The sequence below is a fragment of the Prinia subflava genome, chromosome 1 (assembly GCF_021018805.1).
Source record: "Prinia subflava isolate CZ2003 ecotype Zambia chromosome 1, Cam_Psub_1.2, whole genome shotgun sequence".
Classification (NCBI taxonomy): Eukaryota; Metazoa; Chordata; class Aves; order Passeriformes; family Cisticolidae; genus Prinia; species Prinia subflava.
This window is the reverse complement of record NC_086247.1, coordinates 18,108,613-18,130,482: the sequence shown is the minus strand read 5'-3', so window position 1 is coordinate 18,130,482 and position 21,870 is coordinate 18,108,613. Positions and strand designations below refer to the sequence as shown.

General features: G+C 38.8%; 1 protein-coding gene across 2 annotated transcripts in view; it reads right to left on the bottom strand.

Annotated features, from left to right (window-relative positions):
* Nucleotides 1-316: 316 nt before the first annotated feature.
* RSPO2 (R-spondin 2) overlaps nucleotides 317-21,870 on the bottom strand; it is a 105,658-nt gene continuing 84,104 nt past the window's right edge. For both annotated transcript variants that reach the window (XM_063425067.1, XM_063425003.1), the window contains exon 5: nucleotides 317-2,435. In XM_063425067.1, the coding sequence (XP_063281137.1) occupies nucleotides 2,326-2,435 (110 nt within the window). In that variant the 3' untranslated portion in view covers nucleotides 317-2,325. The remainder of the gene's footprint in view (nucleotides 2,436-21,870) is intronic.

Genomic DNA, 21,870 nt, shown 5'->3' with positions numbered 1-21,870 from the left:
AACCCCAGTGCATGAACACCCTGACAGGGTCTGCCAAGCAAAGGCAGGAGGTCTAGGACAAAGGAGGAACTACAGAGGGCTACTTATGGATAATTTATTTCATTCTACACTCCCAAGAAAACTCTAAATGTGAAGGTGACTGGGACAGGAGAAATCAGTGTACATCTAATGCTCAGTGTCTTTCCAAACAAAGCCACTGTATGGAAAACCCTCACATTTTTTACTCCACTGGAAGAAAGGCTGCATGTCCCCATCTTCTGCAATTTTTCTACATGTATGAAATTCCAAAAGAATTTTGCTATTTGAATTAAAAAGGACCAAAAATATTTTACTCAGGAGCTTGTGACACCATTTTATTGTATTTTGTAGCATTCTTTCCATGACATGCCTAATACAATATTTGTAACCACTACTGAAAGGCTTGTATGAGGGCATTTACAGCCAAATTTGATAACCAATAAGCAAAAAGACAGCCACAGTTCTTATTGTCTTTTTTTTTTAAGTGAGCATTTTATGTCCAAAATAGCATGCCAGGATTAGAACAGTCTCACTGTCTGTAACATTCTTATGTTCTAGGTAAATATGAACATACAATGAAAACCTCACAGTTGAGTGGAAGTCCACAAGCAGTTTGATAGAACATTCATATGTGTCTAACTACTGCACATTTTGGTAGTAACATTTGTCATAGCTAAATACAGATACATTTGTGCTTACAGATGCTTTATTTCTCTGGTTTATTTGAAAAGCATATAACCCATAAACCTAAAACTGGTATTTGTGGGATTTTTCTAAAGTATATGTCAAAAAGAGGCTTGTGGAGGTCTGGGGTCAGTTTTGCTGTTTCATTTTTTTGTGAAGGTAGTATGCAAGTTTTAGACCTAAAAGTGAAATAATTTCTCTTAAGTGAAAGTTTAAACAACAGGTCTTTTAGTGTAGGCTTTCCCTGTCAGGTATTCAAAAATCACCTTGAATATAGCCAAATAATGCAAGGTTACCAAATTACACATCCCGAGTGATTTTCATCAACTACACAGAAAATTCTCCCCACCTCTCCCCCCACAAAAGTCATCTCAAAGCAAACAACAGCTGCAGAATAAATTTGTTAAGCTTCTACAAATAATTGGCAATAGTGGGACATCGGTGTTTTCTGTACTTTTGAATAGTTGACCTCACATGACTTTTATTTTGATTCTTCCTAATTCAGGTATTTGTTTTCTTATCTGACTGCATCAGGACTAACTGAAATAAATCACTGTGCATTAGATTGGGAAAACAAACAAATAAACAAACAAAAAAACCCCCTACACATAGAGTCTTAGATACCAAGAACTTTACAAGTAATTTCTCTCCTGACACTCAAAACTTCTATCATCATTGTGCCTCATCTTAAAAAACATTAAACTTCTTTTCTGAGACAAAATACATGGGGCCTGAGACAGAAGTACTGAATAGCAGAAAAAATTTGTGGATTACTAGTCTGGCATGTATACTTCAGAGCTTGAGGGTCACTGCAAAGCAGTTTTGCAAATGAGTGTGCTTTGCAAATGAGAAAAAAAATCCAATTTGTAGCTATTGAGGAACATGAGAAGATACTTAAAACATAGCAAAAAGTAAACATTTACTGGATTATTTAAAAGTACATTACTAGAACCAACAGGACATACCTTTAAACACGTGTAAAGTATTATACATATAAATGCATAGATGTACAGTAAATATGTTCATTTATATGTAGACAGAGCAGTATGTACACACAGAGTCTGTTGTGCTTTGCTGAGTCCAAGCAGTGAATCCTGCAGCACTTTGTCTTAAAGCAGTTTTATTGCACAACTGTGTCGACGTAGCAGGTGTGGGAACAACGTACATTAACACTAAGTAGCTTAGTCATATCCATTTACTCTTGAAATGTACAAACATAGGAAACAAAGGCCATAAATGCAATTGTACCTACACCTCCAAGACTTCCTTTTTTTCCTTACTTATTTAAATATGCACAAGTCCACCTACTGGTGCTGTGTAGATTACTTTCCTTGTCAACATGCTGACCAGGCACTGAGAACAATATCTCTGATGCACTTCAGGACCACTTCCACTGATCCAGCTCAGTGCACTCCTGACCTTGAAGTCTTCAGGTCAAAAATGAGAGGAAAAAATATAATAAAAAAATATATAAATAAAACAAACAAGCTTGTGGGCTTTACTTTCACAAGTTATTTGCCACCAATACTGTCAAAGCAGCTGAACTGTAGTGCATCCATGGGCAGGAGCATATAGCAGCTTTTGTGCACTTTGCAAAAAAATACATTAAAGAAAATCAAGTCTTTACTGGCTTGTTTTATCTGTTGCTAAAAAGATGCTGTGCTGCTTCTGAGCCCTTTCCATCAAATTCTTTTTCTTCTTTTTTTTGTCCTTCGTTTTTGCTGGTCTTCTCCCTAAAAAAAAAAAAAAAAAAGCAATGAGTCAAATATAGAATGCAGAAGTGATTTAAAACCCCAATAAAAACAACTCAGTGGTACAGAAATTATCAATAGGGTCTGCAATGGTAATGCTGGCTAAAGAGCTTCAATCATCAGTGAAAACAAGTTTTCAGTGTGTTACAAAAGGAAGCAGGATCCCCGACTGTCATCACTTCTCCACAGGCACAATTTTTCTGGTATGAGTAACCATGTTGATGCAGGTTTCATTTTTGGCAGGGTAAGTTACACAAGCAACGTTATGCAAGTGCCCAAGGCCCTGAGCCAAATGAGTATGCAGACTCCTTACTCGCTGGAAGCTGGATATATGCCTTAGACCCTTGTGTAAATTTGCTTGAGTGAGTAATCCTATTTAAGTCATGTCCAATACCTCTGTGATTTCAATGAGAATTGAAATTAGGCATTACAGCCCAAAAACTTGGTTGGATGCCATCCTACATGCTTTGGCAGAGACAGTACCACCTCTGCGAAGAACTGCAGTTATTGCTTACTAGCACATTGTGCCTAATTCTCACAGTATATAACTCTGCAGGAACCAAAATTTAATCACATGCTTCTATTATTGGAAGTTCACTGAAAGATAAACGAAATTGGGAAATCAGGATCAATTCAGAAAAAAAGTTTACAAGCTTTTTGAATGAGAAAGTTTTTCCTGTTTAGCTCTAATAATAAATCAGTACCCTTGAGATACCTCAGCAAAGATAGCATGGACAGAAAAAATGCCAGATATGAGGGCCCTCACTGAGCAGTGCATTACCTTTTAAGTATATGCTTAAATCCTATCAAGCCTAGTAGGATTTAAGGAGATGACCAAGTGTTGTCAGATGTGAGAATGGTCTGGATTTTCTTGGCAGTATCATATATTAAAATATGCGATCAATGGTAAAAAAATAAGGTTATTAAACTCCAGAAGCCCCAACTTTGTAAACTTGCAGGAGCACTTAACAAACTTAAGAAGACAGTAAAAAGAAATTAAATTAGTAGATTATATAAAAATGTGAAAATGCTTTTTTCTTCTACACTGTCAGTACATTATTAATTGGGAAAAATGTCTGCCAGTCTGGTTTCATCTTACTTCCATATTGTCTCTTAATTAAAAAGGCCCAAACCAGTACAAAGAGTTTTTCTCTATTTGATATTAATACTGAATAAATCTGATTACAAAATTATCCAAATTTATGATTCATTAAAAATATATACCTACTTCAGGTTAGGCATTTGTAATACACTTTCTAGGCTACTATTCTCTAGGAATTATTGGAGTACTTGTATATAAAACAGGGCAGGACATTAAGGTAACGAGCACAAGAGTTTAGTCCATATTAAAAATCATAGTCCTTGGAGTTTACTTCTGCTTCTCGTTAAAGTCTGACATTAAAGTTACTATGGCATTCTGCCACTTTTAAATCTAGTTAATCCTACACAATAAATCCTCAGTCCGACCAAGCATTAATCAAAGCAGCTTTTAAGTTAAAACTCTTTAGTAACAGTGTATCTAATGACGAGGCACGCCTAATGAGGTCAGAGGGAAGGAACACTTGACACAAAGTGGCATTACAATACAATTACAGAGTGGTTTGAATTATAGAACTTGCAATTTCGTTTTTTTTTTTAATGGAATTGTACTAGTTGGTATATTTTAAGGCATCAGAACTTGCATGAATGTATTGTTCAACACTATATTCTAACCTGCACTTTCATTATTCTAATTTTTTTTTACCCAATTTTTACCTAATTTTTTTTTACCCATTATTCTTATTTTTTTTACCCAAATCTCTGTAATGCTTGTTAAGGAGGAGTAGATGAGGGGAAATGAGGAAAGTGACCAATTCTGCTGGTCAGTTGAGTCTCACAAGATCAGCAGAATCAACAGGAGCTTTACTGGAAATTTGCTACCCAGTTTGCTCAGTGATCTTACCTTCTGGGGGCTTTCACTGAATAGACCAATCAGTAAAAGAAATATAAACTTCAGTCAGTGTCTCATCTAGTTTCTCTATGACCTCCTCCAGAGAGCTAGATTAATTGCTTACTATAAATTTAAGCTGGTGAAAGATTCTGTTATTTTTCCTCTAAGAAACCATGAGCTGTGCTGATAAAATGACACACAACACAGTTGGTATCTCTGTCTAATCCTTACAAAGTAACTCCTGTGACCAAACATCAAATAGAATTGCCAGCACACTCCCCATATGATATCCTGAAAAGAGAAATGCATGGGACTAGAATTCAATGATTTGATGTCACTGCAACAAGCACATTACAATGCTTCTGCTGCTCTGCAGCAATTGTCTCTGTGCCTTTTTTATCCCAAGAGACACCAAAGGCAAACTACCTTCTGTGGACTAGCTGCCCATGCAGAGCAGCATCCCTGAGCCACTGATAAATTACAGTTTGTTCTTCTGTTAGGAGCTCTTTGGCTGCTCACTGTATCTCAAATTGCCCTGTTGTACAGATTATGTTTCATTATTTTCAGGACAGTATTAAACCACATAGAGAAAATCCAGATGATTTGGTCACATTAAGAGTCCCAAATTCCACATGTCATTTTAACCAGAAAAGTGAATGAAAAGGTATTTCTTGGGCAACCACCAGTTCCAATATTGTTAGTAAAATGCAACAGAGATTAGAGATTAGAAAGAAAAAACTGATTGTAAAGACTAGAGTTCAAACAAAGTATGCAGTTGGAGTCCCCATGCATGAGAACTTTTATTAAATGCAGATTTCAATTATAGTGTTTATTTTATCAGCAGAAGCACAGTGAACAGAAGTATCTTCTGAATATCTTGCTACAAACATCTTTTGAAGACCTTGATGTTTATGATATGCAAAATAGGTCCTCTGAGGGGATCTGTGAGCCAAGAGATCCCATTTCCCTGACTGGGACAAGGACAGCCAATGGAGGAGACTGTCCCCAGGGCCAGGATGGCAGCAGCTACCCCAGCTGTGTGTCATGGTCAGGTGTGGACAGCCCCACGTGCAGGCTGTGTGCACAACCCTCCCCACACCTTGCCATGCTCATTTCCTGCTCCCTGGAAAAAGAGCACTGACCCCAAGTTCATCTCTCCATGGGAAGCAGCAGGGCTCTGCCATGCTTGGCTCTGTTGTGCAGCTGAAAAGGAGTGGAGTTTTTTAGCAGCACTGTATTACAGTCCAGAACCTGCTGTGGCACAAAAAAGGTAATTCCTGACTCAAACAAATGAGGAGGGTGAGTGAAAGGCCTCTGTCTCTTTAGAAGGGTTTTATCACCATTAAAAACATGCTATATTATTGTACAGAACAGAAAGTGACAATACAAGAGATCTGGGGAGGGATTTCTTACAAAGAAGGGCATGTTGTGATAGGGCAGGAAGAAATATCTTTAAACTGAAGGAGGGTTGGTTAAGATTAGATATCAGGAAGAAATTATTTACTATGATGGTGGTGAGGTGCTGGAACAGGTTGTCCAGAGAAGTTGTGCCTGCCCCAGCCCTGGAAGTGTTCAAGGCCAAGAATGGATGAGGCTTTGAGCAACCCAGTCTAGTGGAAGGTGTCCCTGCCCATGGCAGGGGGTTTGGAAGTTGATGATCTTTAAGGTCCCTTCCAACTCAAACCATTCTATGGTTATATGAATATCTGAGATATTAAGTCTGATCCAACTACCTTAAAAACCTGATCTTGATCAGAAGCAGTATCTGAGCAAGCAAACAATCCATTGCAGCTGCACAGGATCCACAGTCAGCTCTGATCTTTGGAGTGACATACATCCCTACCAGTGGAAGGATGCTCATCTTGTCAGCTAGCAAATGCATTGCAGATAGCAATGCACCTTGTTTCTGCTCTCGGGATTACAAGTCTCCAGATCAGGCCTCATCTTTAATCTTTGTTTCATGACTGCTGTCTTTATTTTTTTTTTAAGACTTTGATGCTAGCAGCAAGGGGAGAAAATACAAATAATTCATGCTAAGAGCAGGATATCTGAGCACTCTTCAGGTTACTATATTCTTGTGTTTACTTTGACTGTGTTTTCCCTTGCATACTAACTACCTAACAAGCTTTTCCTTGGAAAGCACTTTTTATTTCTGACTGCCTAAAAACAGGCTCCTCGATTTCTTTTATCAAAGTCAGCTCTGAACATGATTTACATAATCTGGTTAAGTCTCTGTAAAGTCATATATATACACTGAAATGCATAGGGCCCAAAAAGATGTGGAATGTAGATGAATTCAGTGTTCAACTACCTACCAAAAAAAGGCCTTGAAAGCCCATTCGATCATTCTGTGTCACACATTTCTCTACAGGTTATTTTTGCAGGAGCAATATTGGCAGAGCCATTAATTCAAACTCTTTAATCCAATTTTTAAGAATTCTGTTTTGCAATTTGATTTATAAATTACCAATGAGTAAGTCTTCAATGTCTAAGTAACTTATCCCAATGGGTGGTGACTTTACAGTGTTATTCATTAAACTTTTGTTTGGACCACTTAGTTCTGGTAGGTAGCTGCTATGCAATGAAATATTATCTTTAGCTAACCATGCACCACATCTTTTAATGGCAACATACAGGTAATGGTCCAATAACATATAGATTATAATGCAATTATAACATGACTTCCTGAAAAAACATTATTTATGCTAATATAGCCAGCAATTGTCTGTACACCAAAGAGTAACAGCTACCAAAAAAAACCCCAAAGCAACCTAAAGTTGGATCTTGCTGGGTTATTTTCTTCATTTAATATTGCTTTTGTACCTTTTTATCTGTGTTCCTCCTACAACTCATGCACTTGTGCTCAGTTTTCTGGTTTGTTTCCTACCCCAAGCTGAAAGATGCTTGGAAATACTGTATATTCCTTCTGGATGGACCCACCTGGTCAACTGGGGATACACCTGGTTCAGAAGGAGCCTTTATCACCTTCTAACAGCTGCAAAGGCTGTTCTCTCCAGACAGAATTCATCTGGTGTATAAACAGTGCTGCATGTCCTGCTGTCTTAACAAATCCTGTCCTCTGGGCGTTTCAGCAGAGAAAGTGCAGTGCACAGCCACATGAGGGCAGCAAATTTAAAACATTTAATAAAAGGAAAAAACAAAACAAAACCACCATCTGCTGTTTTATTTCAGTGTAATTTCAGCAGTCTTACATACAAATCATCATATTAGAGCTACCAGAATGTTTAACACTCCCTTCCTTATTTAAAACATTCTTCTCTTCTATTGATAATTACTGAATGATGTAATTTATATGTGTGTGCCTGTTTCCCTTCCATGGATTTTCATACACAGGACTTCCACTGCTAGCAACAAAGGCACAGGGGAGTCCTAAGATACCAGCAGACCCTGCTAAATACAGCTCTTAGTCTTTTCTTCCCTTTCACTTGTCCTTTTAGGAGCTAAGTGTTGCACATTTGTACATCGTGCTCCTCAGCCGCAGTTTACCACAGACCTCATGCGTGGCAGCATTTCAGCCATGTGGGAAGCTAGAAAAGTTATTATCAGGTCATATCACTGAAGGATGGCAACATCAGGGAACTAATGACAGCAGTGGAAAGATGATAGATACTCAGTGAGTAACAAGTCAATGAGATCAACTCAAGGGAAAGATGTCAGGTCACAGAATCATGGAATAGAATCATTAAGGTTGGAAAGGTTATGTAAAATCATCAAGTCCAACCATCAATAAAGTATCACCACCCTGTTTGCCACTAAGTCACAATCATAGAGTCACAGAACCATTTGGGTTGGCAAAGACCTCTAAGATCGAGTCCAATCACCAGCTTATCAACTAGACCATAGCACTAAGTGCCATGTCCACTCTGTTTTTGAACACTTCCAGGAACGGTGACTCCACCACCTCTCTGGCTTAACAACCCTTTCTGTGAATGAATTCTTTCTGATGTCCACCCTGAACCTCCCCTGGTACAGCTTGAGGCAATGCCTTCTAAACTGGTCGTGGGCTGCCTGGGAGAAGAGCCTGGCCCTTACCTGGCTACAGCCTCCTTTCAGGCAGTTTCAGAGAGTGATAAGGTCTGCCCTGACCCTCCTCTTCCAGGAGAACAGCCCCTGCTGCCTCAGCCATTCCTCAGGTCAGCTGCTGGAGAAGCCCCCTATGGCAGGACACCAGTTATGACCCACAAATGCCTCATCACTTACTTTGCAGTTGCACCACACATCAAGCTACACATAAACACTGACTGAAAAAATCTAAAAACCAAGCAAACAAAGAATTCAGTCCAGAAGTTATTCCCCAGAAATAATTTATTTCCCAGGGCTTTCAGTTAAAAATTCTGGATACTGAAACTGCCAGAGAAATGCACAAATTGTTAAGAAATCTTATAAACACACACTCAATGGAAAAAAAATTCCTCACTGCTACAGAGTCATCCTCCTTCTAAAGCAGGATTTACAAACCAGCATTGACAAGTGGCCCACAAGAAGGGAACATACAGAGCTTTCAGAACTCTGCAAACCACAATCCATGGGCATCTCTACTAATGTCACCCACCACTGAATTCATGACAGTTTTCCTAAATTAGTGTGCAGTTGTGGATTTTCTTAATGCCATAACCTTTAGGCTGAAATTGGCTGTGCTCAGTATGTGCTTTAGTAGGAATATGAGTTGGAGGAAATCAGCCAAAGTAAAATATCTTTTTGGACAAGAAGTGAAAGACATTTGGTCTTGGATGGTGACACTGGAAAAGAAATAAGGTTGAGGAGCTGCAACAGAAAGGGTCAAGTGTCAGAAACCACTTCCTCATTTTCCTGGGTCAATTTTGATGCATTTGACAAAGTCTTGTGAACACATATTTGCTTCTGAAGACACCAGTAGGGATGGAATGATCACACAGAGTACATCAACTGCCCACGATACCATTTCAAATCCCCAAAGACCAGAATATGTAAAGGTTGGTTAATAAACATTTGCAAAGCACTGAAACATGGTAACAATGGCCATCACAAAAAGTAAGGATTTCTTTAATCATTCTTTCTCCATTTGCAAGGGTTAAAAAATGTTCAGCAAATGAGGTCAGAAGAATTACTGAATTAGAACATAAAAAACCCACACCATAATTATAGCCATCATCACAACAGATAAAAATAAGAAGCAAATGAAGGCACTACTTCAGCTTTGAAATGCCTGAATTTGCAAGCTTATTGGTTTTCTTTTATTCTTTTTGGTGTAATACTGGTAACTAATGGTATAAATATATATTCCCATCCTAATGAAACTAATAACAGACTAAGAAGTGGAATTCACTTATGCAGTTTGATGTTTTGCGTGTATTCTTGTCTATTTGATGTCAGCTTTCCTGATGAAATCAGAGAAACTTCTGTCTTGAGTAAACCTTGCAATTTCTACACAAACCATTACAAAAGCACTCAGTGCCAAGTTGATCTGAGTGATAACTTACTCAGCTCCTGATATCCAAAATGCTGATAGGGTTTTTTCCACTTAATAATGTCAAGCTTTAGGTAAATTATTTTATCTATCCCGACCACCACTTAGTGTTGCATATACTTGATGTTTGCATACACTAGACATCAGCTCCTGAGACAAAAGCTAATTTAAAAGATTCAAAGACTAATTCTTCAACTAAAAGAAATATCGAAGTATCTCAAGTTCCTGCATCTAAGTCCTGCTAGGTTTTTGTTTTGACATATCATTAAGAAATTAAAGGTATTACTATTTAGAACAAGAGTAAGCAAAGTGAGGTATTTTTTCTCCCAAACTACTCATCTATTTTTTGTCTGGCCTGAATACAAACTAACTAAGCAATACTATAATCTGATGTTCTTTCCTGCTGGTCAATATAGTGTCACTAGATATTGTCATCTGCTTAACAAATACTGATTCCTACAGAAAGAATGGAATTTACATGTCATAGCCTATTGAAAGTTCAGTAGTTTTTCCCTCAAGTTCAGGGCAAATTAACTGGGAAAAGAGTCATCTTACTCAGCTGAAATGCAATGCATTTCCCACAGTGCAGTTTTCCAGCACATACAGTAGATGGCAGTGAGAGATGAACTGAAAACTGGCTTGAACTTCCAACATTTCCAGAAATATTATTTTTTATTTGTAGAAGTACATATTCATGAAAGAAATGAAAGTGAAAGACTGAAAATTCACAAACATTCTCAGAAAAGAAAGCAAAAGTAAGCATTCTTGGGGCAGAGGAAAACCAGTAAACTCCTGGGGACGTGGAAACTCTGCAAAACTCTCATAGGAGACCCCATGTTTAAGTGAATATACAGATGCTTAAATGTTGGGTCCCACTGTCCTCTCAGTGACAGGTGCACAAAAACAGGCGAGTATCCACTGCAGCCAGAATGTTTGTCTAATGTAAATTTAGCTCAGATTCAAACAATATGAATATCAGTTTCATGCAGGGTGCTCACTATTCATATCTCAATCAACACCATGTCAGGTCAGATACTTTGCAAGCAGAGCCAAACAAAATATTTACAATGAAAGGTTTGGGTTTATTTTCATTCCTTTTACAGGGAAATATAAAGCAAATTTCAAAGAAATAGAAAAGAAACTTATAAACTATCATGAGTATGCTTACCCATGTAAGTATATTCTAACTCTAGAGGCAACAGATATAGCTAAAAACACTAATTGGTTTGAACTTCTCTAGGTTTGACTGGATACTAATCTGACTTTAAACTCCCTCTGCTCTGTATTTCAAAACAGGTTTTTTTATTTTTCTTCTTGTTTACAAGAAATTTAATTAATTTTATTTTTTTCTCATCATATTGGGAATAAAAATGAATTCTATGGAACAACATTTATTTGTGGACTCCCAAGGTTTAATTTCAGACTGGAAATTGCATTTTATTCAATTAAGGTTTCTTACAGAGAGGAGGATTATACTGAGAAGCTAATTTTTTTTTAGAGACATATTTTCTTCTCTGGAATACTACTTAGTCACAAAGTCCTTTTCTAATTCCCTTCAAGGATTCAGGTCAAGAACTGAGGAATAAATTTGTTCCAGGATCTTCTTTCATTTTCTTCCTTTTTTTGTAACTGAAACAGCTCAAAACTTATTTATATTGTCCCTCATGCTTCTCTTTAAGTATTGCACAGTAAATCCTATAGATGTTCAGGAATAAAAGAGGCTGAATTAAACAGCTGACAACAAACTAAAGTACAGTCCAGCAGGAAGACTCCTTCTGAACAATAACTGGAAGTGAATACAAATAAATTCTTTCCAGTATGATGTAAAACCATTGCCTCATTCTTCTCCTGCAGTGACGAGTGCAGCAGGTGAACTGCTCTGCCTGCAGCTCTCCCTGGCACTCACTGGAATTGTCAGGGTGCTGGGGGTATTGGCAGTGCCTGCCCGAATCTGGTCAGGCAGTCTCTGTTTGACTCCGCTGCTGAACACAGTGCACACCTTTCCCTTCTCCACAGACATTTGATCTGACCAATGATCCAAATTTAGCTTTGAGGACTTCCCTTTACCTGTACATCCCACACTACGGCCACAGAGTTCTCCATAGCAATGCTAGGCCTGCATTACTGAATTCAGAAGTGTTGGAGAACACCTGCAGACCCTCCTCAATCGTCTGTCCTGCTCTGATCTGGGGCAGCCCTCCCTTCCCAGAGGGGGAGCACAGGCCAGGGCTGCTCCTGCAGGGTCCCCCTGGCCTGGGAGCTCCCAGCTGGACAGTGTGGATGTGGAGCAGCCTGTGCCCCTCAAGGCAGTGCAACTTCAGTGGACTGCTACAGAGACAGTGACTATCTTCCAACTGAGGCCAGTCAGGAGTCACAGGATGTTCTGAGGTACATGGCTTCATCCCTAAAAGTGCCACAGTAGATTACTTGCTGGCTTAATGAGAAGCACTTCCCCAAGACTGAGGCCTGAATAATTCATACCTGCACACCTTTTCAAAGTCTGTAGATTAAATAATAAATACATAGGCAAAATAGATAATATACATGTCTTTTAGACTGCCTACACTTTACATTAATATAATTGAAAACATATTTTATTGCTTAAAACTTAAGATGATGCAGTGATTACAAATGAGAACTGGGGTCAATAGGACCATTAATGAGATCTCTTACATAAACATGAGAAATGAAACATTAGTTTCATATGCTGTTGAGGCTACTAACTTGTTGAAGAATTGTTTCCAATCTAAATCTAAAGAGAAGAGGAGATGGAAGGTTCAATACTTTGGTAATTGTTCCAGCAATTGATTGTTCCATCATCAGAATTTCTGTCCAATTCCTAACTTGAATTATATTATGCAGGTATTATTTCTCATTATTCCTTTCTCTCCTAGATCAGACTATAGATACATATTTGTTTATCATCTGAGAAGATAAACATATGGCAGATTTTGTACACCTTTCTTTAAAGTTTACTTTTTCGTCCTTGTATAATTCTTTTTCACTTGTACTTGCAGTTTCCAATTGAACTATCTGTTTAGTTTTCCAATATCTTCTGTAAAATACAGATCTCTGTCTGGATGTCAGAATTCTGAAATTGATTTATTTTGCTTCTTCCTTATTACCAAAGTTATACAGAAAGGAATTGTATTTGAAATTTTTCTCTAAATATTGTAGTGGACTCAAATAATTTCCTTTGAGAAACAATGATCTTTGAATGCCATTCCTCATCCTGCAGCTACGTTTTTCTAGTTCTATAACTCCTTGATTCTCCAGAATAACTTTACATTTAACTACATGAGAAGGAATTGTGATTGCTTTACAAAGTAATCTGCATGTTTCTTTGGGTCTACCCTACAGCATATTATAAGGTCTACTGTATAGTATAGTCTACCATTATTTCTTTTTCTAAAAAATGTTTCTATAACTGGTTAAAACAATAAGTAATGCTTACAGATAAATCTAGAGACCATCATCACTTTTTCCTAGACATTCAACCACCAGTAAATGCTTGAATTTTATTTTGTGGTAAAGATAAAGAAAATTCAATATGTCTATAAAGATCCTGCGTCTGAAAACATTCAAGTAGGTGAACCTGGACATGACTCCTGTGATGCTTCTGTTAGCTTCATTTCTATGGCTGCAAATATTAACCCAAAAGGAACAGACTTTGCAGAAGCTTTCCATATATGAATGTACAGGCCTAGTAGAAGAAATTCTACTTCTAAAGTAGTTATGTTTGGTTAAACTCTTGGATGGCATGACAAAACCAAAGAAAACCAAAACAACCTGGGCTGAACTTAACCATATGCCTATAACACCTTTCACATCAGAAGCTGCAATAAGCAAAATGTGATCCCTCAAGGCACTGCCACAGAGCCCAAGTCTGTTATTTATCTTCACAATTGAAATGTGTGTCTAGGAAAAGCCATGAGAAACATAACTTGAGAGTATTATCAGAATGAAACCAGTATTACTGTAATGCCCCTTTTCTGAATGCAGCTGCTGGGGACAATTTTGTCCAAGCTCTTCCTCCATGCCCACCAATCCCACAACTACTCATATCTTTGCAGGCAGAAGAGGACATACAAAAATTGTCAGCCCAAGGAAGGAAAGTGTTGTGCCTGCAGGAAGGCTCAGCACCACCTGTGCTGCTGGAGGCTGGATGGAGGGCTGTGCATGTGTGTGTCCCTTCTGCAGACAGCTGTGCACTCCCATGTCCCTTCCCTGGCACAGCTGTGCACTCCTGTGTGCCTTCCTCTGGACAGCTGTGCACTCCCGTGTCCCTTCCCTGGCACAGCTGTGCACTCCTGTGTCCCTTCTGCAGACAGCTGTGCACTCCTGTGTCCCTTCCTCTGGACAGCTGTGCACTCCCGTGTCCCTTCCCTGGCACAGCTGTGCACTCCTGTGTGCCTTCCTCTGGACAGCTGTGCACTCCCGTGTCCCTTCCCTGGCACAGCTGTGCACTCCTGTGTCCCTTCTGCAGACAGCTGTGCACTCCTGTGTCCCTTCCTCTGGACAGCTGTGCACTCCCGTGTCCCTTCCCTGGCACAGCTGTGCACTCCCGTGTCCCTTCCCTGGCACAGCTGTGCACTCCTGTGTTCCTTCCACTGGCACAGCTGTGCACTCCTGTGTCCCTTCCCTGGCACAGCTGTGCACTCCCGTGTCCCTTCCCTGGCACAGCTGTGCACTCCCGTGTCCCTTCTGCAGACAGCTGTGCACTCCCGTGTTCCTTCCTTTAGACAGCTGTGCACTCCTGTGTCCCTTCCCTGGCACAGCTGTGCACTCCTGTGTCCCTTCCTCTGGACAGCTGTGCACTCCTGTGTCCCTTCCCTGTCACAGCTGTGCACTCCCGTGTCCCTTCCCTGGCTCAGCTGCAGGAACACCTGCAGCAGGGCAGTGCTGGCCTCACGTACAGCAACCACCCAGGATTGAACAAAGGCTCATCTGAACATTTTTTCACTAATCTGAAATAAGCCCGTGACAATAAATTTATTCACAGGAGCTATTCACATGCCTGAATATGCTAAATAAAGAACAAATATGTATTTCGACCCTAAGTGCATCAATGTTAAACATGTACTCAAAAGCATGTATTGTTTATATTCAGCACTGACCTGAAGAACACAACTCAAGAAATGCCTTTTTCCCCTTCCAGAGACTGACTTGCTGGGGGAATCAATGAATGCTCTGCAGCACCTCTGTTACAGCAGCCTAGCACTGCAGATGCTCTCAGCAGCACAGCAGGATCTCAGATCTTCTCCCTCAGATCCCTCTCATACACACAGCAGCTGGAGACACACTTGGGCATCACATGATATAGGAAGCAATATAACACGGTGTCCAGTAATACATGGGGAGTGGACAAATAGGTTTTCTACTTATTCTGAGATGTATCTGCCAGAAAGACAGTACTATAACCTCTACCATCAGTTTAAACAACATGTCAAAACAAAACTGAAAAACTGAAGTTTTTCTTGCATAAAACATTTTAAAGTATGTACTTATTGAAAAGTCAACTGAAAGTTGAAGGAAAATATGTGAATACTTTCTTAAGAAGAAAAGGAAAAAGAATACATGAAATAAACACAGCATGTAGCTTAAAGGCTACTTGCCATAAAAGGCTTTTCCTGACTGGAAGTTACAGTACAGATGTGCCTAAAAAGCAGATGTACATCAAAGACTGCTGATTAGAAGCACAGAGAGAAGTAATTATCAGTTTCAGTTTTTTTAAAAAAAGAGTTCTTTATTCTAATACCAATAAAACCCTAGTATGTACAGAATGATTCTATGGGTTTAATTAACCATATGAAAAATATAAATGTATGTGCTATTCCAACTCCACATCATCAGATTCTTATGGCTATACTGGGTGAGCTTCTAATGTGAGATCTTGTCTTTATTATTTTGTGACAGTATTAGCCTAAAGACTGAAACTGTTCCAAGAATTTTTTTTTTGCTTGATGCTAATAATTCTTTGTGCACCAGAGGTACTTCCATCAGCAGATATTGAGGCTGGCAGTCAGGGACTGGAATACAGCAGCACAAACCACAACCCTTGCTAAACTGGGGGCCAGCTGCAAGCACTACATCTTATGAATAAAATCAGTAACCTGCTGTGGTGGGTGGCATCCCTGGCCATGGCAGGAGGGTTGGAACTACAGGGTCATTAAGGTCCCTCCCATTCCAAACCATTCTATGTTTACAGGAAATAACCAGAGCCAGAGCATGGGTTTGAACACTGCCCTGAAACACTAGAAAGCTTCCTGGCATGTTTCTTGTGCCAACTGTCTCCCAAGAATGCTACCTTCCTTTGTCTGTTCCTTGCAAAAGATTACGAGATGATGAAACATTGACATGAACCCTCGACTTCACTACTTCAAATTTACAGCTGTTTTTCAGGCTGAACAATTTTTATAGATTAGATGGATGAGTGATAAGCACCTGGAATACATGGTCCTAAAAACCAGACATGCCTGTTGTGGTTTAACCCAGCAGGCAGCTAAACACTGCACAGCCAGTTGCTCACTCCTCTTCAATGGGATGGGGGAGGAGAATTGGAAAAGAGGTTACATTCATGGGTTGTGGTAAAGACAATTTCATAGGACAGAGAAGGAAGAGAAAATAACAATAACAACAACACCCATGATGATGATAGAATATAGAAAACAAGCGATGTACAGTGCGATTGCCCAGCCAGTCCCTGAGAAGCAGCTGCTAGCCCCTAGCCAATTCCTCCCAGTTTTGTTGTTCAGCATGATGTCCTGTGGTCTGGAACATCCCCCTGTTCACATGGGCTCAGCTGTCCTGGATGTGTCCACTCCTTGCTGGCAGGGCAGCATGAGAAGCTGACAAGTCCTCACCTTAGTATAGGCACTGCTCAGCAATAACCAGCACATAAATGTGTTACCAACATTAATCTCATCCTAAATCTGAGCACTGTACCAGCTACTAGGAAGAAAATCAACACAATTGTGTGACTGTGGCTACATACTTGGACTGGCTGATACCGTTTTAAGTGCTGGAAGGAACTATTAATTTGGACCAAGCTCAGCTAAGTTATTATCAGCTTCTCACATTGAGGTATGACTGATCTCTACCAAACGCTAATTACTTCATCATGTTAGCAAATACTCATTTCTTGGCCAGCACATTCATCACAATCTATTCCATATGTTGATTTGAACTGTCCTGTAAGATTAATAGTGGATGACAACCGGATCACTTAGGGTGTGACATACTTATCGAATTAGTTACAAGCATCCTCTCAATTGTTTATTTTCTCTACTGAGACAATTAAACCACTATTACAGGCAGTTTCCTCCTCTCTAACTCAGACTGGAAAGCATTTTCTTCTCCTCATTTACTGACTTCACAAAACTCCTTTCAAAATCCTGTCTGAATTTATTCTCCTTCCAGTTATGCATAACATCTTCCAGTTTCTCTCTGTGTAGCCAAATAATTACTTACTCCCCAACACTAGCTAGTTATTCTTCTTTAAACTTCTTTCCACATATACAGGCCTTGAGCATGTGATTTCTCTTGTTGCTGATTTCTGTGTAAATAAACCTTAGGTAATAGCTCTTCCCTCAAACCTGATTTCAACAGGAAACATGAAGCATTAATACACAGTTGAAAAGAAATGTTTGTACCACAGAATAAGCATTTCTCACTGGTTTGTCTATCAATTACAGGCAATTGAAATCTGCACAATTATTTGGATTATTAGTTAGAAATTGCCAGTAGTTAAAGATTATCTCCACCAGAACTATGGAAACATCCTAGGTAAGAGTAACAAAGCAGATTAACTCTCACATCTCCATGATGAACACTCATAATTTGCATTAATCATTATTCATATGTAATTAACTAAACTAAAAGATCCTGCCAACAGCAACATAAGCATGACATCTAGAAAAAAAAAGTTTTAAAACACACATTAGGATGTAATATCAACATCATACCACAAGTTACAGAGTGAGTTATATACTTAGATTGTCATTGGTACAGTTAGCTTTTCAAAGGAAAATATCTCAGATATTTGAATATTTCTAGAATACTGAAAAAATCTGACCATTTTAAACTATGGATCTGCCAACAGACAAAACACACAGAAACATTTAAGAGTGATTAGTAAGGTAAGAGCAACAAATCAATTATTCATTGTCAGGAAATATGTCTATTTAGATTAAGTGATCATAATATTATTTGTTTCCAATTCCAAATTCCAAATACAATTCACTGATCTTTAAACAATACATTATTTTGAAATACCTCTGATTTTATAAATTAGATGACTGATCTATTTTTGAATATCTGGATAAACATACAAGTGAAATTTTTGTGAATCAAGACTTTGTAAGCCAAGTCTCAACTGTGAGGGATTTTTTATGATTAAGTATGAATTCCTGGAAAACATGGTTTATCATAGAAAAATTGGCAAAACTTTCATAGTATTTGCCCTAACAGGCGCCACTGTAATGGGCTGCAGATCTATGAATAGGCCAAGTACAGAAGCTAAAACTGAACAATACAATATGTAACCAAGTGGGAAGATAGGGTTTTCTTTTTTTAAATAATAATAGATGGGATTGATTTCATCCATAATTTACATAATGAACAACTTAACTAGCCTGATCTCATCATTTCTCAAAAACGTTGTTTTGATAAATGATTCTCTTCTGAAATTTCATCTGGCAATGAAATTTTGGTCATCTTTGAAGAACTGATTTATTCTCTTCTTATGCACAAGAATTACTACTTGGAAACTCAATTGAGCCTTCAAAGAACAGATCAGATAGATATAAGTTACTATCGCTAGCAGAATTTTGCTCATTCCATGCTGGCCATAAGTCTTGAACAATCGCTGAAACTCAAATTTCACAAATCCTTAAAAGCCTGTGTGCATAATGTTATGGGCTGCAAGAGTCAGCTGGTGGCATCAGAATACAAAAACATGAAAGTGGCTGCTCTGGGTCAACCAAGGATCCACCAAAACCACTACTGCAGCAGTAGCCCACAACTAATATATCAGTTTAGTAGGAAAGTAGGACAAAGACATGAACTCCCTTTCACAAGAAGCTTCCCTAACACACGTGAGGCCTGGCGTGTCTGTGGCCTTATGGAGGCACTCACTGCACAAGGGCTTGGAAACATTTTTCCAAGGAGAACATTTGTCCTGGTAGAACCCTTGCAAGTGAAAAAAGCCTCAGCCTGCCCTTCCATCACTCAGGAACTTCTTTGCCTGTTCATGACGCTAATCCTGCAAATTTGGTTAGGACCAGGTAACTATGACATTCTGACTTGCAATTTTTCAGTTCATAATAGATTAGGACAAACTTTTTTTGCACAAACGGGACGGCTGACTTTGCATGCAACTGAAATAGTATGAAATCTAGGCTTATTTAAAAAAGCATGAGACATGGATTGAACCTGCAAGTCTCACATGTACTGCCTGAGACATGAGAGATCAGAAACAATAAGGGAAAATGTGAACTGCTCCACGAGATTGCACTAATAGAGAGTAAAAGAATGAAGGTACAGCTCACCATAACAGTGTTTTCACACTAAAATCGGGATATTTATTATCTTATGCCCTGAATGCCAGCTCCAGTCCTGACATGATAGGTCATGAATCTACTTTTGCAATGCCAACGTACAACATCCTGTAGCCATCAAGATGCTGCCATTTAAAACTTGTAGCTCCATAGTGTCTCATCCAAATATGTGTGCATCACTCCATCTCTAATTTAAATGCCTTATAAATCAGGCACATAAGTGCCTGCATTTCTGTTATCTCAAATTTGCTACAATAAAAAATAATTGCATTTTTTACATATGGCTTTCAAGTACCACAGTTTGGAAAGACTGGCCCAGGATGTTACAAAACATGAAAGCATGTGGAGACAATAATTTTTGACAAAATGAATGGTTAAGACTCCTGTTACAAGCTGACTACATCAGACAACACACTGAAGTAAGACTTCTATCACCTTTGGGAAAGAAAACAGAAAATTATTCTCACTGTGACTAAATGGGGTCAGAAGAGAGAAAGGAATCTGTTAATATTCTGTTGTGAGGCAAGCTTATTCAGCCAACTATTGTGCTAATGCAAATGGTAACAGTTTGTTGCAGATGTGCAGTGGAATATAATGCAGCCAAATCCTCTGGGCTTTTTGAAGATGATGGTGTGTTTAACAACCATTATAAAAGAGAATTTTAAGCACAGTGCCCCTTGCCTCAACCACCAACACTGCAAATGTTCAGTTGTAACTGTTATTTTGAGGAAATTAAGTTGTAGGTTGACTCAGAAATCAAAGTCCAAGAGGCTATGGGATTTCAGGGCCTCTGTATTGACATTTCAAGGCAGAATCTTTTTAGGTTCTAGTCACTTATTATATTGATTTTGATTATTATTGTAGCAGAGAGAGAGAGATAAAGTGACCGTAAAAGAGGGGAATTATTTTAGGCTAGTAAGAAAGAGACACAAATGGTGCTAATGTCTCAGTTGTAACAAAAGAACATCCGGAGTAGAGCAAAGGACAACATTCTACTTTCAGCTACATCAAGTAAACTGCAGCTATTTCATTATATATCTCATGTAAGTTCTCACTAATTTTTTCCTTAGTGCTCTGCAAGTTTCAGAAATTTTCTCTACAATCACCCTCAATGTTTCAGTAAAGGTGTACAGCTTCCCATCAGCCATCTAGTCATATAAATTGCCCTTCCCTGGTAAAGCAACAGACTAAAAATGTCAGGTGGACTAAAATGTCAGGTTCTCTAAATCATACAGCACAAAACCATGTTACATCACTTTTTTTTTCTTTTAATTAATAATGGAGAACCATGTAATTAATAAAAAACCCATGAACTTTTTACCTCTGGAAATATGCTTTCTTTATAAGATAGCTAGTATAACAATTTTGATTAATTTACCACCACTTCAAATTTGAAATTGAGCTACAGATAGCAGAGAATCATTGAAGTTGGAAAGGCATTTGAGCTTAAAAAGAGAGGTCATCTGGTCCAACATCTGCTCAGGCAGGATCTTGCAGAGCTATTTGCCCCAAACTATGTCCAAATGGCTTTGGAACATCTCCAAGGTGGAAGACACAACAATTTTTTTGAGTAACCTGTGCTAGCACTTGGTTGCCTCACAGTGAAAAAGTGTTTGCTGACATTCAGAAGGAGCCTCCTGTGTTTCCTGCCCATTGCCTTGTTTCTACTTTCTCTTCAAAGTATTTAAACACACTAGTAAGAGCCCCCTGAGCCTTCTCTCTAGGCTGCACAGCTTTGTCTCTCTCTCTCAGCACTTCCTCACAGCAGAGACACTCCAGTCCCTTCAATCATCTTAACTTAACCCTTCACTGAACTCTCTCCAGTATGTCCATGCCTCTCTTGCACTCTGTGGCCTCACCAGTGCTGAGTAGAGAGGAAGGATCCCCCTCATCCCATTGGCAACACTTGTCCTAAAACAGCGAAGGACACCATTAACCTTCTAGGCTGTAAAGGCTGTAATGGCACCTTGCTGGATCAAATACACAAATACATTGAGATTTCTTATTTAAAGGTTGGATAAATATACCCCATTCACTTAGATTACCTATTAAATACAAAGTGGTATTATCACCAAACATCAAAATTATTGATCAGACTGATAATTTTTATCCCTCTAGATTAATTACATAAATACATTTATTTTACACAGATTGAAAGAGCTTGCAAAATTGAAAGAATGAATTATAGCATTAGTGAGTAAATAGAAAAGACATACAGAGTAAAAACCCCTGTTTATTGAAGAAAAATTAAGTACAAGCATAGGAAGCAGAAGTAAATCAGGGAATTGGGGAGGAATATAACTAAATAGGGAGAAATATGCCAAAAACTGAAGGAAGAAGAAAGCATCCAGGTGTCCAGAAATAGTTTTGGAAAGTGCTGGAAGCCTGGTAGTCACTAGACAACACCAATGCCATGACAGAAGAAATGTTGATGTTGACATTTTGGCAAATTTATGTTAAGTG